The sequence below is a fragment of the Oncorhynchus clarkii genome, chromosome 26 (genome assembly GCF_045791955.1).
Source record: "Oncorhynchus clarkii lewisi isolate Uvic-CL-2024 chromosome 26, UVic_Ocla_1.0, whole genome shotgun sequence".
In the NCBI taxonomy this organism is placed as follows: domain Eukaryota; kingdom Metazoa; phylum Chordata; class Actinopteri; order Salmoniformes; family Salmonidae; genus Oncorhynchus; species Oncorhynchus clarkii.
The window spans coordinates 3,156,829-3,175,647 of NC_092172.1; the positions used below are offsets into that span (position 1 = coordinate 3,156,829).

Sequence of the window (18,819 nt, forward strand, 5' to 3'; positions counted from 1 at the left end):
AATTGCGCGACTATGATCTCCTTGGTAAAAATGTCAATGAATGAGACTAGTTAATTCTGAGGACCAGTTAATAAAACTGGTCCTCAGTAGTGCAGTTGGTAGAGCATTGCAAGCACCATGCTCTACCAACTGAGGACCAGTTTCTTTCATCATGCATGGTAGAATTGTTACTCTCTCAGTAGTAAATGCAATCGGACACCATGCTAAAGTTTCTGTCCACTCGCTTAAGGTTGAGCGCCGTCCTGTGCCTTACCCAGTCAATGGAGTGAATACATTGTAGCACAGCAAAAACAATACTGTATTGCTCTTCCCTCATCTGTCAGCTGCCAAGTTGCAACCCTCATTTAACTACGTTAACTCCACTGCTACTCATCCTTTTCTTCTTCAGATGTCTATAGAGGAGCGACTGGGCAAGATTGAGATGTCATCTGAAAAGGGTGTCAAGGGGGCCCCTTCTCTGCAGACCGACAACTTTGCGGTGCTGCTGGTGCAGGGCCTGGAGAGCAAGGACGCCAACATCCTCAATGTGAGTGTACCCTTTTTTTGTATACAGTTGAAGTCGAAGTTTACATACACCTTAGCCAATTACATTTAAACTCAGTTTCACAGTTCCTGACATTTAATCTTAGTCTTAGGTCAGTTAGGATCACCACTTTATTTTACTGATGTGAAATGTCAGAATAATAGTGATTTATTTCAGCTTATGTCTTTCATCACATTCCCAGTGGGTCAGAAGTTTACATACACTCAATTAGTATTTGGTAGCATTGGGTCAAATGGGGTTTTGGGTAGCCTTCCACAAGCTTCCCACAATACGTTGGGTGAATTTTGGCCCATTCCTCCTGACAGCTGGTGTAACTGAGTCAGGTTTGTAGGCCTTCTTGCTCACATGCTTTTTCAGTTCATCCCACAAATTTTCTGTAGGTTGAGGTCAGGGCTTGTTGATGGCCACTTCAATACCTTGACTTTGTTGTCCTTAAGCCATTTTGACACATCTTTGGAAGTATGATTGGGGTCATTGGAAGTCTAATTAGCATAATACTAAAATCCCATACAAATCTGTCAGCTAGTGATCTGAGTTTGTAGCTTCCGAACAGAAGCACACACTTGGTATTCTCTCAACCAGCTTCACCTGGAATATTTTCCAACAGTCTTGAAGCAGTTCTCACATGCTGAGTACTTGTTAGCTGCTTTTCCTTCACTCTGGGGTCCATCACATCCCAAACCATCTCAGTTGTGTTGACGTTGGGTGATTGTGGAGGCCTTGGCCAAGCTTTTCTTGACATAATAAGGGCTATTCGGTAAACGACCAAGTCCAATCTTCTGTATACCACCCCTACCTTGTCACAACACAACTGATTGGCTCAAATGCATTAAGAAGTAAAATTCCACAAATTAACTTTAAGGCACACCTGTAAATTAAAATGCAATCCAGGTGACTCCCTCATGATGCTGGTTGAGAGAATGCCAACTGTGCAAAGCTGTCAAGGCAAAGGGTGTCTACTATGAAGAATCTCAAATAGAACTTATTTTTATTTAACTTATTTTTTTGGTTACTACATGATTCCGTATGAGTTCATAGTTTTGATGTCTTCACGATTATTCTACAATGTAAAACATAGTAAAATGAAAGAACCCTTGAATGAGTGTTTTAAGCTTTTGGCCACATGTTGGTGGTTCTGCTCAATCAATCAAATGTATTTATAAAGCTTTTCTTACATCAGTTGATGTCACAAAGTGCTGTACAGAAACCCAGCCTAAAACCACAAACAGCAAGCAATGCAGGCGTAGAAGCACGGTGGCTAGGAAAAACTCCTCAAGAGAAAAGTATTTAGAGGGCATACTTAAATTCACACCGGATAAGACGGGAGAAATACTCCAGATACAGACTGACCCTAGCACCCCGACGCCCAAATGAATGCAGCATCAAGACGAAGCTGAGGTCGGAGGGGTTGGGTATTAGACACCCTCTAGGACTCCCACAAGACTGGTATGAAGGCCCCCCTGTACCAGTCAAACATTAATGGGAGTATACAGTATATGGACACTGTTTAGTGACCAAAATAAGTGGTTAAATACATGTCCAATTCCAAGGTGTCCTGACTTATCTCTCAGATATTGGCTAAATTTTGAGGGGGTGGGGTGCTGTCAAATGCTTTTGGCAGTAAGGCCAAATACATACACATTTGAAAAAATATATGTATGTTTTAAAATTCATTATCAAGTAACATGATCCTTTGTTTGACTGTAAAACAATTCCTTAAATCTTAATAGTTTACTGGACAGTAAGATCCAAGACATCTCTGCCTCCTTATTGTAGTTGACATCAATTTAGAATTGAGTCTTTGTCTCTTCTGTCATTGGTCTGTCCTCCGCCCCACAGAAAGTGTTTCAGACCCGGAAGGACATGTTGATAAAGAAAACAGTTGCACGGGTACCCCTCCCTGCCGTCTTGCCATTGGTGGAGGAGATCACCAAGAGAATGCAAGGGCATCCATACACGTAAGTGAACACCGTCGAATCTGTTATCAGATATGGTCAGATCTCAATATCAGCATTCGCATGATGAATTTTAATATTTCTCTACATTGATGCTAAAATTAAGAGTATCAATTTTGTTTTTTGTCAGGAATGAATCTGTAATACCCATTTTGCTCACTATCTTTAGCTTTACATCAATATTACCTTTTGAGCCGTTTTAGTCAAATCAATTGGTGTCATTTCTAAATCCCCAGATCTTGTTGCCTAAAGTGAACCTATCTGCACCTAACGCCTCTTCCCCTTTGTACTACAGGGCAGTGCTGATGGTGCGATGGCTCAAGGCTGTTCTCATGCAGCACACCTCCTACTTAGCCTCTGTGAGTTTATCTATGGGTGTCTTCGTGTAACACCTTAAAGCTTCAGGTCTAAAACATGGCTTGACCAGCAGAATGAATAGCAGCAATACAGTTACACTCTGCAGGTAGCCTAGTGGTTACAGCGTTGGGCCAGTAACAAAGGTTGCTGGATCAAATACCTGAGCCGACAATGTACAATCTGTCTTTCTGCCCTTGAGCAAGGCAGTTAACCCACTGTTCCCCGGTAGATCCCAGTAGCCCTCAAATCATATGGTAGTTGAGTCTTGCGTTTTAAGCTTTGAATTCCATGCACTTGAGAAATTAGTTAAACTCAGTGTTATTGACAGAATGACCGGGCCAACATTTAATCTTAATTTAAACAAATCCAAGGAATAATGCTATCATGCATACTAATTTATGTGTGTTCAATCCTCTGTACCAGTTGCCAGACCTGGTGTTTCAGCTGGGAGTATTGTACCACATGATTGAGAGTAGAGTCAAGATGTTCCACAGGCTGACCAAGCTGCACGGCAAGCTCTATCTGCTCATGACACAGGTACGTCTCAGCAGTTGTAGCAAAATAGTTAATCTTTCACAAATGTATTATTTGATTGCCAGTGCCATTCCCATTACTCTACACACAGATGGGTCCCGAAACTAGGCCCACTTATTCAAGGGCTGTGATTGATTGACCAGTTCATTCAGGTGTGTTAATGCTGGAATAACCCAAATAAGTGGAACTGTTTGGGGGTACTCGAGTAGAGGTTTGGTGAAACTGTTTGAGATGGATGATTAGACAGTGAAGCCACTACTACTCTGTATCAAAAGTGACTGACCCTTTGATGGCCAGGTCATTGATAGTGCAGCAACAGTGAAAAGAGAGCTTTTCCCTGTTTGATGTGCCCTTTGTCCCTACCAGACCGTGGTTCTCAGGAAATCTCAAGTGTTATTACATACAGCCGGGAAGAGCTATTGGATATAAAAGCGATTACAACTTACCAACATTACGACCAGGAATATGTCTTTCCCGAAGGAAATCCTTTATTCGGACCTCCACCTTGGACATGGGATCTTATCCCTGTGGCCTACTGCAGGAGAGGCAGACTTAGCGGCCTACTGGTAAGACTCAGACCCCCTACTCCCGAGCATATTACTCGCCAAGGGCCAAACTCTAGATAAGGTGGATGAAATTAGGGCAAGAGTTGCCTTCTAGAGAGACATCAGAGATAGTAACATTGTTTCACGGAAACATGGCTCACTCGGGATATGTTAGTTGGTACAGCCACTGGGTTTCTTCATGCATTGCGCCGACAGAAACAAACATCTGCACGCCCAATTTTTCAGTTTTTGATTTGTTAAAGTTTGAAATGTCCAATAAATGTTGTTCCACTTCATGATTGTGTCCCACTTGTTGATTCTTCACAAAAAAATACAGTTTTATGTCTTTATGTTTGAAGCCTGAAATGTGGCAAAAGGTTGCAAAGTTCAAGGGGGCCGAATACTTTCGCAAGGCACTGTATATATGTATTTTGCTTTGTGCATGAGGGCGTTGTCATGCTGAAACCTAAAAGGGCCTTCCCCAAACTGTTGCTACAAAGTTGGAAGCACAGAATTGTCTAGAATATCATTGTATTCTGTAGTTTTCCTGGCTTGTGTGTGGCTGCTCAGCCATGAAACCCATTTCATGAAGCTCCCGAAGAACCGTTCTTGTACTTATGTTGCTTCGAGGTAGTTTGTTACTAAGTAGTGATTGTTGCAACCAAGGACAGATTTTTACGCGCATCGGTACTCGTTGGTCCCGTTCTGGTGAGCTTGTGTGGCCTACCAGTTAGTGGCTGAGCCGCTGTTGCTGCTAGGTGTTTCCCCACTTGTGTCAACCGCTGCCTTTAAATAATTTATTCCCTCCACCAGGTGGCGACAAGCGGCAACGAAGTCAAAGACGTGGACCACACGGCCAAGCTTGTCTATGAAGAGGGTAATGGCCACACTGCCCACTTTGTTTCTTTTTTTTCTCCTTCATTTTCTCTTCACACATTCATTATCACACTGCATTTCAGCTCTCTTAAAATCGGACATGTTGGCTGGATTCACAATGAGTGTAGCTTTAATTGAGTATCTTACATGTGTGATTTAATGAAAGTTTGAATTTTTTATTTTTTAAAAAATTTGCCGCGTTTCATTTTCCCTGTTTTTTTTTTTTTTTTTGCCCAAGTGGGACACAACCTTCCCCTAGCCTCGAGGTTAAATGCTTTTCGGTGAAAGCATAAGAAGCTATTATTTGATGACAGCACAGTAGTAAACAAAAGGTAGCATATTTGAACCCTGCAGGCGATACACAACGCAGAAATAAAATATAAAACATGCCTTATATTTGACGAGCTTCTTTTGTTGGCACTTCAATATGTCCCATAAACATCACAATTGGTCCTTTTGCTCGATTAATTCCGTCCATATATATCCAAAATGTCCATTTATTTGCTATTTGATCCAGGAAAAAAACGCTTCCAATTTGAGCAAAGTCACTAGAAAACATCTCAAAAGTTAACTGTAAACTTTGCCAAAACATTTCAAAATACTTTTGTAATACAACTTTAGATATTTTTTAAACGTTAATAATCGATCAAATTGAAGAATGGTCTGTCAGTTTCCTCTCGTCCTCTATTGAAAATAAATGCTACTTTTCAAGTCTTGGCCAACTCTCAACAGCGTTACCCTTTTCCAGGATGGCTGTACTTAATTGCACAAAGGAATAACCTCAATCAAATTCCAAAGACTGGTGACATCCAGTGGAAGCGGTAGGAACTGCAAACAAGTGCCTAAGAAATATTGTTTCCCCGTGAGAACCCATTGAACAGACAGCGACCTCAAAAATAAATAATTCTGAATGGTTAGTCCTCGGGTTTTGCCTGCTACAAGTTCTGTTATACTCAGACATGATTCAAACAGTTTTAGAAACTTCAGAATGTTTTTTTTTATCCAAATCTACTAATAATATGCATATCTTCTATTCTTGGCATGAGTAGCAGGAAGTTGAAATTGGGCACGCTATTTATCCTAAAGTGAAAATGCTGCCCCCTGTCCCAAAGAGTTTAGAAAGGAAAAATTGCTGGCTCAAATAGAAGCCTTTCTCTAACCACCTGTTTCCAGTGTTTTAAGCAAATAAACGCTGGGGCTATTAATGGAAGGTTTACGGTAATGGATTGACGCCAATGGTAGAGATATTGTATTTGATATACGCAAAGGATCTCATCTGAATAAGCTATCTCTTTTACAGTACAATGATTCCTAGCTCATTATCTACTCAAATTGCTGATACCGGGTGACTGACGCCACAGCGGTGGTGTTCAATTCAATGCCCCCCACAATTATTTTCAGTAAACAACACTTGACCCGGTCTCTAATTATAGCGCTGTATAAAATGGTTTATTGAACCGCATGGGAAGAAATTCATGACTTAACTTGATTTTAAGTCGACTAACTCAGCTACTCAGTAATAATCTGTCTTCTTGGTAAGGGAAGACCCCCATGAAATGGAGAGAAATGAATGGCAACTTATTTCCATTGGGCGAACTAATCGCAAATACCACTCAAATGGACGGCAGTTCATCAAAACCATACTGCAACCAGAACATTGTAAACGCCAAGTGTAATAAACCCAAAATCCCATAGGGGGTGAGCGTGCTTCTGTAGATTATAGTATGGGAAATGATCTCAAAGTCAAGTCCCAAGGGTGAAATTGTCTATACATATGTTGTAACCGTATGGACATTTGTCTTTTATTGATTTTGTCCATAAGGCTCATGTTTTGTCCATTTGCCATATGATCATAGGAAGTCGGCTTCCAAACCAAAAAGTCAGTGAACATTTCCAACTGGCGCATATACTGACCAAATCATATATCACTATCTTAAGCCCTCAATCAACCTAGGTCTATTTCATGTTTGATCATAAGAAGTAAGAATTTCTCGATGTTGATTCACCATGTCCAATTTATATTTGGTTGTCCTTATGGATATGCAATGGACACAGTCATCTTGCAGAAGAGCATGTTCACACTGACAATATAGCATATGTGTACTGGACACATATCACTGTGATTCCAGCCTGTCCATTTGGTGATGGAAAATCCCTCATTAAATACATTGGAAATGTGCAATGTCTTCCAATGGGTATTTACCAACACAAATTGGACATGCTCTAATATACTGCAGAAATGACCACCAATTGACTGGCTCGTTGAACTCGAAGGCCGAGCAGTTATAGTGGGTCCTCTCCATCGCTCGTTGGTGTTGATTTCAGCCTGTCCATTTGGCCATGGTAAATCCCCCATTTTAAATACATTGGAAATGGACACTGTACATTTTATATTGAAAATGGGCAATGTCAATATATTATACAGCCAGCGTCCATCAGTCAATAAGATATCATTCTGACACCAAACTGATACATACTGACATCAAACCTACTTGGTCCAAGTCTTTTAGAAGCCAAGTATCACATTTCAGAGCGGGCCTAAAATTCACAGCGCCTTCTGTTTAAACCATAATAATGTAAAAACGCGTTACATTCTAGCTGCGGGTGCAGGCCTAGCTGAGGTGGCCCTGTATCCTGAGTTTCGGCTCGATCGCTCATTCGGAGCAGCGACCTTAATTAGTGCTGAAAATGCACCTTTTCCGGGCATTGCTATGGGGTCCCTTAATGAGCTATCAGACAAACTTTAGGGTCTCTCTATGGGCTGAGGTGATTTCAATGCACCTAGTCTTGTGACTCTGGGACTTTTGAAAGTGTTGTCATTTTTGCGATTTTCAAAATGAATTCAAGTCATTGCAAATGGATGAGGCTGGCTGTTGGCCTGAACCTTCTAGAGCCACAACTCAACGTGCACTACCGACTTAACCGACTTGCCAAGTTAAATTAAAAATAAATTATATTGCCAACTTAAATTGACAGAGTGAGAAGGAAGCCTAAACAGAATACACATATTCCAAAACATGCATCCTGTGCATCAAGAAGTTAAGAACAAAATGTTAATTACAATGACGGCCAAAGGGCCTCCTACGGTGGCTGAGATTAAAATGTAAATATTGGATGTAACGCACCACGATGAGACAACACTACATAAAGAGATCTAAGACGACGCCATAGCAAGGCAGCAACACATGACAACACAGCATGGTAGCAGCGCAAAACATGGTACAAACATTATTGGGCACAGACAACAGCACAAAGGGCAAGAAGGTAGTAGACATGTTGATCCATCTTCAGTTCTATCACAGCCATTACTGTTTTAAAGTCCAATTTGGCCTCATGGTAAAATCCCTTAGTGCTTTCCTTCCTCTCCGGCAACTGAGTTAGGAAAGATGCCTGTATCTTTGTAGTGACTTGGTTTATTGACCCACCATCCAAGTGGAATTAGTAACTTAACCATGCTCAAAGGGTTATTCAGTGTCTGATTTTTATTTTTGCCCATCTACCAATAGATGCCCTTTGCAAGGCATTGGAAAACCTCCCTGGATTTTGTGGTTGTAGTGAAATTGTGTGAAATTCCCTGCTTCACTAAGGGATCTTACAGATCATTTTGTGAGGTACAGAGATGAGGTAGTCATTCAAATCATGTTAAATACTATTGCACACAGTGAGTCCATGCAACTTGTGATTTGTTACGATAACACTTACTCATGAATTTATTTAGGCTTGCCATAACGAAGGGGTTGATTGACTTTGTATTTAATACATAATTCCCCTTTCACATTATGGTGTATTGTGAGAGCCAGTGACAATCTAAATGTAATCCATTTTAAATGTCTAACAAGTGATAGTGTCAATACTTCCTGAAGGCCTTGTATTAATACATTACTAGCTCAAACTTAATCTGCGAAAATGTTAATTAGTGGGTGATGGTTTACAAATTCAGCACCAAAGTGGGGTAGACAAACTGCTACATTGCCCCTTCTAATGTGGTGGTAGATCCCTAGTCTCCTTATAGCTCAGCTCCAGTGCCTTTACACCATAGACATGCAATACACACACCTGACAGATCGAGCTCATGCGCTCCTTCAGCAGCAGATTGTAATTTCCAATGCATGTGTTTATACAGATGTGTATTGTAAAGGGAAAGCAGATGCACATCCCTAATGGCATAGTTTGTGTAGGGAAATAATTGGTACGGTTTGTTGCTGCCGATTGGTGCTCAGGAGCTGGGCGCCTCTGAGATGGCTCTCTGAGATGACTTCTCTTAACTGAGTGTCCCTCTTAGTGTGCCATAGGACATATTTATCTACCACCCTGCTATCAGATTAGGGGTAGGGACAATTTATGCTTTTTGTCTGAAAAATAGGAGTGGCAATATCATTTGCTATTTTCCATCCTAGTTGTCAGATCCCGATGGCTTGTCATTGTCTATCAACAATCACTTTATGGAAATTAAAATTAGTGCTTGTCTTTAATAATTTGGTCAGATATACTTATACTTAGATGTGTAGTGTCAGTGTTTGTTGCTGGCATGTCATGTGTCATTTTGCTAATATTGGCAAATACTTTAATGCGTGTTTCTTTGGCAAGATCAGCTGGTTTTGTGATGAATGAGCCATCATTCAATGAATGATGGAGCGGAGTTTGCCTTTATTCCCTAAATGTCATTGTAGGTGCTCCAAAGCTCTTTACTATGTTTGTTTCAGTGTCGTTTTTATTCAGTTTAGTCATTTTTCAATTTGCAATACATTTGCCAATTGGTTATGCATCCAGACTAATTTGCCATTCCTTTTGCCTCATCCCTCTCAACCATACCATTTTATTTGTTTAATTCTTCATCAGTCCACAGGGTATTGACAGTCATTTTCTTAATGGGCCCGTGCTTATTGACTGGGTTAAGCCATTTCAGAAATGTGCAGCGTCTGTTTGCTCCCCTTCCCATAGACCAAGAAATATTATTTTCAACAATGTAGCAATGACTACGTAACTTATTGTGTCTTATACACTGTTAGGTCCAGCCTTTGGATCTTTGGTTTTCCTAGATATGACTACTACATTGTGATCACTACATCTGATAGATGTGGATACTGCTTTCCAAAACATTTCTGCAGCATTAGTAAAGATGTGATTTAACACACGTTTTCATTCCTGTGCTGTTTGTAACTACCCTAGTAGGTTGCAGCCACTAGTTAGTTTGAAGCTTTATGAGTGGGAAGCTTGATGAAAGCCAGTCAGTATTTAAGTCACCCAGAAAATGTCTTTATCACATTCATTTATCAAGAATTTCACGTTATTCGGATACTGACTGTTGGCACTTGGTGGTCTATAGTAGCGTTTCACAGAAGGGGCTTTATGTGCGGCAGATTAACCTGTAGCTGTGTTACTTCAACAGTACTTAACATGAAATCCTCTAAGCCTTCTAGGAATGTGGTTCTGAATATTAACCGCAACACCTCCACTCGTGTTTCTGTCTTCTGTAAATGTTATAACCTTGTATTGCTACCACTATCATCAAAGGTTTTGTATAATTGCGTTTCGGAGGTAGTCAGAAAATTAATGATCTGCTACTAGCACATTAATAATTTCAATTGAGCACTTCTTGGATGCTTGCTTGTGTTCATTGCTTTACTGGGAAGTTTAGCAGAAGTAGATATTCTCATGTTATTTATGTCAGTGTTGGGTGAGCAGCATAGTGGACTTCCTACTAGGGCACACCACCTTAGTGCTAACAGCATAAATATGGTTCATAGGAGTGTGATTGCTGCGTGCAATAGCTGTAGGCTCAGCAGAGGCATTCAGGGGGTTGTTAGAGGGGCATAAATTAGGTTACTTACGTTGTCTTATATACATGTGCTAAAGCGTTATGGCGTCACAATGGTAGCGATTAGCTGAGCTGGACTTGGGTCATTGACAGTCATTGTCTCAAACACAGCCTTATAATGCACGAACGCCGTCCAGCCAGCGTAGAAAAGCAACTCTTCCACTCTGCGTTTTCCAAATTTCTTACATAGGCTGACAACCTGCGTGATCAAGGAAGCCACAAGCTTATAATCATTGGCAGGCAAACAATTGCTGCATTGGGGCTCTTAAGTCCCAAAATAAAGTGTAGTAGTTACAGCGGTGGAACTGTTCAGTTACTTCTCCAGACGGAGTGCTCCGTTGTAAAACATCTGGCTGACTTAGGTAACTTGATGGCTAGCAGTTCAGCTAGGTTAGCGGCTCTGTCAACCTGTCAGTTAAGCGGGATTCTGGGACAAGAAATGGAGGTCCTAGTGTTTAACAGCTAATCACGTCACGAAATCCATACAAAAACAAGTTTGGTGTTTTGGTTATGTTTAAGTCATAGGTTGAGTTAGCCAAAAGGCACCTAAAGGACTCAGACAATATGAATGCCAAGCGTCACATCTGGAGGATGCCTGGCATGGTTGTGGCAGCAGCATGCTGTGGGGTTGTTTTTCAGCGGCAGGAACTGGGAGACTAGTCAGGATCAAGGGAAAGATGAACGGAGCAAAGTACAGATCCTTAATGAAAACCTGCTCCAGAGCGCTCAGGACCTCAGATTGGGGCGAAGGTTTACCTTCCAACAGGACCATGACCCTAAGCACACAGCCAAGACAACGCAGAAGTGGCTTTGGGACAAGCCCCTGAATGTCCTTCAATGGCCCAGCCATAGCCAGGACTTGAACCCGATCGAACATCTCTGGAAAGACCTGAAAATAGCTGCGCAGCAATGCTCCCCATCCAACCTGACAGAGCTTGAGAGGATCTACAGAGAATGGGAGAAACTCCCCAAATACCGGTGTGCCAAGCTTGTCATACTCAAGATGACGCAAGGCTGTAATCGCTGCCAAAGGTGCTTTAACCTCTAGTGACACCCCATCCCGTGAACGGGACCGTTGTCATCATCTGACACTAATTAGCTTAACGCAACGGACATAAATATTACTAGAAAATATTCCTATTCATGAAAATCACAAGTTAAATATTTTGAGACACAGCTTAGCCATTTGTTAATCACCCTGTCATCTCAGATTTTCAAAATATGCTTTACAGCCAAAGCTAGACAAGCATTTGTGTAAGTTTATCGATAGCCTAGCATAGCATTTTGTCCAGCTAGCTGCAGGTAACTTGGTCACGGAAATCAGAAAAGCAATCAAATTAAATCGTTTACCTTTGAGCTTCGGATGTTTTCACTCACGAGACTCCCAGTTAGATAGCCAATGTTCCTTTCTCCAAATATTTTTGTAGGCGAAATGGTGCCGTTTGTTGTTCACGTTTGGCTGAGAAATCGTCCGGAAATTGCAGTCACAAACTGCTAAAAATATTCCATATTAGTTCCATAATATCGACAGAAACATGGTAAACGTTGTTTATAATCAATCCTCAAGGTGTTTGGAAACAGTTGGAAACTTTAGTGTTTTCTATCCTAAGCTGTCAATTATATGCATATTCTAGCATCTTGTCTTGACAAAATATTACTACGGGAACTTTTTTTTTCTCCAAAAATGAAAATACTGCCCCCTAGTCACAAGGTTAACAAAGTACTGAGTGAAGGGTCTGTATACTAATTTAAATGTGATGTTAGTTTTATAAATTATACATTTGAAGAAATGTCTAAATCTGTTTTGCTTTGTCATTATGTGGTATTGTATGTAGATTAAATAGTTTGTCTATCTTAGAATAAGGCTGTAACGTAACTGCAAAGAGTGAAGTGGTCTGAATACGTTTAGAATGCACTGTAGGTGCAAGCGCTCCACTACTTTTGAGGTAACATTCTACAAGAGGAACAGGAGCTCAAGTAGTAGAACATTTGAGGTGCTGGTACTCTGCGCGCCGGTAAGCTCCTGCCCATGTCAAGCGTCCCAAGCTCACTGGCTCGGAAAACTCCCGAGGTCCCTGACTATTTTATACAATGTTGCAAGTTTGTTGCAGGCATGTCATGTTTAGCAAATGTGTTTTTATCAGGATATTTTCTACCTGCCCGCTGTGGTATTTTTATTTGTTGGCTTTATGTAGGCTATTTTTTTTACATGGCTGGCCGTGTCAATAGACTATTGACAATTAATAGACAATTATTTATTTTCTTTTGGATAGAGTTGTGATGTAACCACATGACAATGATTTTGAGAAGAGGTTACTATAAATTAATTAACTTTCACAAATGTGCATATGCGAACCATAACTGCCATGCAGATTGGTAAAAATTGTAAGGTAAATTGACATTCCACATGAAAGGTAGCAGACTCCTCGTGTAGCTGCATCTTCAGGAGAGGCATCTGCTAAAACCAGCAGGACCAGGAGGTGATTTACTCGGGTCAAGTTTACTTTATGCATTTAAAAAAAAAAAAACATTTTCTGTTCATCTAGACCTCTGGTGCCCTCTTGAGGCATTTTATTCACCAAACCGTAAGCTTAAAGCATCAGACAAGCTCGACGCATGTAGTTGATTTTATTAAAACACATGTGTATGTATGGAAAAATATACCATTTCAAAAATGTATTGGTCAAAAGAAGACTACATTCGATCGACCAAGATTTTTAGTTGGGACAGCCGTAACGCAGATGCTGTATGGATGTTCCTGTCCTTTTTAACTTGTCACTTTATTTCTTTGAGGTCACATGTACCTCCGATTTATCAAATTCTAAATCTGATCATGCAGAATTACTTTGAAGACGCCCTAAAGGATTACACCCTCACGGTGGCCCTTCTGTTTAAGTCTCCAGAGGGTTCGGTGTTTGCAGCTGCACCTCTCCATTTGTGGTTATGTAGGAGTCAAAATAATAAATCCGTTCTGTATTCAAACACAATGCTCTGCTTAGCTGTCAAACCCTGAACTTCGCCGCCACACACCGTCCTCCCTCTGTATTTCTCTTTACCATGAATAGTGATAACTGTGTAAATACTGCTACTCTACACAATATAGCTGACTTACTGTATGCATTTGCTTTTGCTACGAATGACATCAAGCAATCAGTCAAGACCCCCGTGTCATAGCTGCGTTTTTTTTTTTTTTTTTTAAGAATTCAAATGCAAATAAGGATGTTTCCCCAACAGCATTCGAGAAGGGATGTGTGCACTTCAACACAGGGCTTTGTTCAACAGTTTATTCTCCTCACGTAATTCTTATTTTCCCCTCTTTCAGTATGTGTTCTCGGTCTCTCTGGCGGTCTCCTTCCTCCTCTTTTCTGACTAATCAATATACACTGACAAATTGAAATGCAACATGTAAAGTGTTGGTCCCATGTTTTATGAGCAATCAGTTTTCCATAGTTTATTTCATTTTGTGCACAAATTTGTTTACATCCTGTTAGTGAGCATTTCTCCTTTGCCAAGATAATCGGTCCTCCTGACAGGTGTTACAAATCAAGAAGCTGATTAAACAGCATGAACATTACACAGGTGCACCTTGTGGTATTTTTCACCACACAATACCACAGATGTCTCAAGTTGAGGGCATGTGCAATTGTCATGCTGACTGCAAGAATGTCCAAAAGAGCTGTTGCCAGAAGTGATTGTTCATTTCGCTACCAACATTTTAGATTTGTCAGTACCTCCAACTGGACTCACCACAGCTTCTTTACCTGCATGATCATCTGAGATCGGGGGGTATTTCTGTCTGTAGTAAAGACATTTTTGTTGGGGATAATCTCATTCTGATTGGTTAGGCCTGGCTGTCAAGTGGGTGGGCTTATGTCCACCCATGCATGGCTGCACCTCTGCCCAGTCAGGAGATCCATAGATTAGAGCCTGTTTTTTTTAAATTTGTATTATTACTGCTTTTCTTTTGAACTGTAACTCAGTAATGTCTGAAATTGATCACTTTTTTTTTTTCATTATAAAAATCTGTGTAGTGTTTCTGCAAAGTGTCTGGACTGTGGCTTTGACTGACCAGTTTTGTCTTCTCCACTTTAGAGTCCTCTGATGAAGACAATGCTTCAGGTGACGAAGGTCTTCCAGATGAGGATTCTGATGTAGGTGGTTAAGATGACACAAAGGGGCTGTGGGTGGGATGGAATACAGATGGATTGTTAAATGCTTTATCAAGTAAATAAGAAGGGGTTTCCCAATCCCAAATGAGTGCATGTTTTTTTTACCCTAGCACTAATGTAACGGTACTCTGGGTGTCTGATTGTACACAACTCCAACTTGTGGTACCAGTCATGGAGATTTATTCTGATAGGTACAGCACAAAATTGCACGTCCAACTCTGCACTCACGCACTGTACAAAATATGCGACCCCCACCGCCAGACACAAGTTGCTAGCTAGTATTAGTGGGACTTCTCTACAACAAAATGCACAGCAAATATTCACAAACGCTGCATCTTGTGTGAACATTTACAAACAAATTGATATAAATTGTACATTTAAATCATCACTTGGGAGTATAAAAATCACTTTGGACGTACAGTGCTTTGCAACCAACAACTTACCGCTGGTTTGGTGCTTGTTCACTGGGATGATTCTAACTGAAACATCCTCCCTCGTAAGCAAGCTACGCAAACCAGCCAATAAGATGCCATGTTGAGTAGGTGAAGGCAAGACTAAACTAGAAACCCATTGGCTCAACAATAAAGTGGCAAGGGGAATCATCAATATTATTATATTAAGTTGGAAACAGTTGGTAAAAAACAATATAACGTGCACCCCTATGGGTCCATAGGACTAGTGCTGTGTTTGAGTGGAAAGGAATACAATACAGATTATACAATGAGGTGTCGTAAAGTGCACTTTTGCTCTTGAACCAACACATTCTCACTGACATTGCGTTTATTGGAAGGTTGACGTATGATGAAGAGTGAAGCGTCTCACTGTATTGTGCGTTTCTGTTCTGTGCAGAACTGGGAGGAGGATGAGACTATGGAAGACAAGGCAGAGGAAGGCATGAGGATGGAATCAAAAGTGACTGCCGATTCCGACATAGAACCGGGGAACGAGAGCGAGGAGGAGTGACAAGCGATGGAAACCAATTTAACAAAATAAACTACAAATGGACCTGAAAGATTTATATGTACTTTCATTTATTTTTATCCTTTTGATTTTATCAGAACAAAATGGTTTTATAGAAAAAAATGGGCAGGCAGTGGTTGGTATATGGCGGTGAGTGGGGCTACCATCCTGCCACAACCAGGGACCTCCACTATGGAGGTGGTGTTAAATACCCACCCCACTACCAACCTGAAAGCCCCATATTTTGAAGCTGTACGAGGCTCAAGCGCCATGCTTCTCCCCCAATCGCCGCCTTTTCCACTTGATCTGTGGTTCTGGGTGTAAACCATGTGTATGTGACCATTGTCCGCACTGCTTGTTCCAGAGAAAAGGTGGGCTTGTTGCCAGACATGGGCTGCATATTTCCTGCATATGACTGGTCAAAAGTAGCTCGCTATGCACCCTTGTTCTAAGTATTTAACTATATAGGGTGCCATTTGGGATGTAACCATGACTAATGGGTCATGTCCCCACTCAATGTATATCATTATGAACAGTAGTGTTTGAGTCCCCCTCCTTTTCCTGAGCTACCCACCCCTCCCCCAGGTTTCTTGGTATTAAATATTCTTCTGTAAAGTCTCCAACCGAACCCTTGTTTTATTTTCTGAATCTGTTTTTGGTGTCCTTAACCTCTTTTGTGCAATGATTTTTTTTTGGGGGGGGGGGGGCTTGGCCGTCAGTGTCCACTGCCTTTTAATCATAGCTGGATTGGGGACTGGAGAAAAGAGATGTGAACTTGGCTCGATTTAGGTGTATAAATGGCTGGTTAAATTGTGGTTGTCTAAATGCAGGGAAAGTGATCAAAGGGCAATTTTTTCTCTTTTTTTAACAATGCTGTTTTGGATGCTAGTTTACTTGAATAAACTGACTGACTGTTCCTTGATTTAGTTTAACATTCACACTGTCTGATTTCCCTCAAGTAAACTAGTATCCAAATCAAGAGCAGGTCGAAAACGGGATGGGGACTCTGGCCCCTTTCGAAAATACCTTCGGACAGAGCCAACCAGGCAGGATATTGTTCCTTGTTCCTGGTCAATCATTGGCTCACTGGTGAAATTACCATTCAGACTATTTTAATTAAATCATTCAACCTTTAATGCAATTGCAGACAAGTTGACAACAAGAACTAGAAAAGGGTCTGAGTTTTATTATTCCTACAGTCATATCTTGGTGATGTCACTGCCTACATCATTACCTTCTACACATGAAACCAAAACCATGCCTACACAGCTATATAAACAATAGTTTGTGTTATCTAAAAGCTCAGCAGTAAATGTCCACTCCCCAAGTTGAATTATAGTGGAATGTCTGACTACTCTTCTCTTACACTCCCTGCAGAGTTCTATCTCAATCACACATTTCTCACATTGTCTTTATGAGGCAGAGATTAGAAAAGACTGGAACAATATTTAACCTTTGTAATGAGTATATACACTGCTCAAAAAAATAAAGGGAACACTTAAACAACACAATGTAACTCCAAGTCAATCACACTTCTGTGAAATCAAACTGTCCACTTAGGAAGCAACACTGATTGACAATACATTTCACATGCTGTTGTGCAAATGGAATAGACAACAGTTGGAAATTACAGGCAATTAGCAAGACACCCCTAATAAAGGAGTGGTTCTAAAGGTGACCACAGACCACTTCTCAGTTCCTATGCTTCCTGGCTGATGTTTTGGTCACTTTTGAATGCTGGCGGTGCTTTCACTCTAGTGGTAGCATGAGACGGGAGTCTACAACCCACACAAGTGGCTCAGGTAGTGCAGCTCATCCAGGATGGCACATCATTGCGAGCTGTGGCAAGAAGGTTTGCTGTGTCTGTCAGCGTAGTGTCCAGAGCATGGAGGTGCTACCAGGAGACAGGCCAGTACATCAGGAGACGTGGGGGAGGTTGTAGGAGGGCAACAACCCAGCAGCAGGACCGCTACCTCTGCCTTTGTGCAAGGAGGAGCACTGCCAGAGCCCTGTAAAATGACCTCCAGCAGGCCACAAATGTGCATGTGTCTGCTCAAACGGTCAGAAACAGACTCTATGAGCGTGTTATGAGGGCCCGACGTCCACAGGTGGGGCTTGTGCTTACAGCCCAACACCGTGCAGGACGTTTGGCATTTGCCAGAGAACACCAAGATAGGCAAATTCGCCACTGGCGCCCTGTGCTCTTCAGAGATGAAAGCAGGTTCACACTGAGCACATGTGACAGACGTGACAGTCTGGAGACGCCGTGGAGAACGTTCTGCTGCCTGCAACATCCTCCAGCATGACCGGTTTGGCGGTGGGTCCGTCATGGTGTGGGGTGGCATTTATTTGGGGGTGCGGGGTGTGGGGGGTCCATGTGCTCGCCAGAGGTAGCCTGACTGCCATTAGGTACCGAGATGAGATCCTCAGACCCCTTGTGAGACCATATGCTGGTGCGGTTGGCCCTGGGTTCCTCCTAATGCAAGACAATGCTAGTGTGTCAGCAGTTCCTGCAAGAGGAAGGCATTGATGCTATGGACTGGCCCGTCCGTTCCCCAGACCTGAATCCAATTGAGCACATCTGGGACATCATGTCTCGCTCCATCCACCAAGGCCCATAGGCCTACTGTTGCACCACAGACTGTCCAGGAGTTGGCGGATACTTTAGTCCAGGTCTGGGAGGAGATCCCTCAGGAGACCAACCGCCACCTCATCAGGAGCATGCCCAGGCGTTGTAGGGAGGTCATACAGGAATGTGTAGGCCACACACACTACTGAGCCTCATTTTAACTTGTTTTAAGGACATTACATCAACGTTGGATCAGCCTGTAGTGTGGTTTTCCACTTTAATTTTGAGTGTGACTCCAAATCCAGACCTCCATGGGTTGATAAATTTGATTTCCATTGATAATTTTTTTGTGATTTTATTGTCATCACATTCAACTATGTAAAGAAAATAGTATTTAATAAGAATATTTTATTCATTCAGATCTAGGATGTGTTATTTTAGTGTTCCCTTTTTTTTAGCAGTGTATATTGGGGGTGTTGACCATTGATATAG

The 18,819-nt window shown here is 41.6% G+C and overlaps 1 protein-coding gene across 1 annotated transcript in view; it reads left to right on the plus strand.

The window, feature by feature from the left end:
- Positions 1 to 16,376, plus strand: part of LOC139384354 (WD repeat domain 43) — a 28,948-nt gene extending 12,572 nt beyond the window's left edge. The window contains exons 11-17 of the mRNA XM_071129061.1: positions 389 to 526; positions 2,384 to 2,502; positions 2,795 to 2,858; positions 3,280 to 3,393; positions 4,749 to 4,812; positions 14,722 to 14,780; positions 15,648 to 16,376. Of these exons, the coding sequence (XP_070985162.1) occupies positions 389 to 526; positions 2,384 to 2,502; positions 2,795 to 2,858; positions 3,280 to 3,393; positions 4,749 to 4,812; positions 14,722 to 14,780; positions 15,648 to 15,761 (672 nt within the window). The 3' untranslated portion in view covers positions 15,762 to 16,376. The remainder of the gene's footprint in view (positions 1 to 388; positions 527 to 2,383; positions 2,503 to 2,794; positions 2,859 to 3,279; positions 3,394 to 4,748; positions 4,813 to 14,721; positions 14,781 to 15,647) is intronic.
- Positions 16,377 to 18,819: the final 2,443 nt, after the last annotated feature.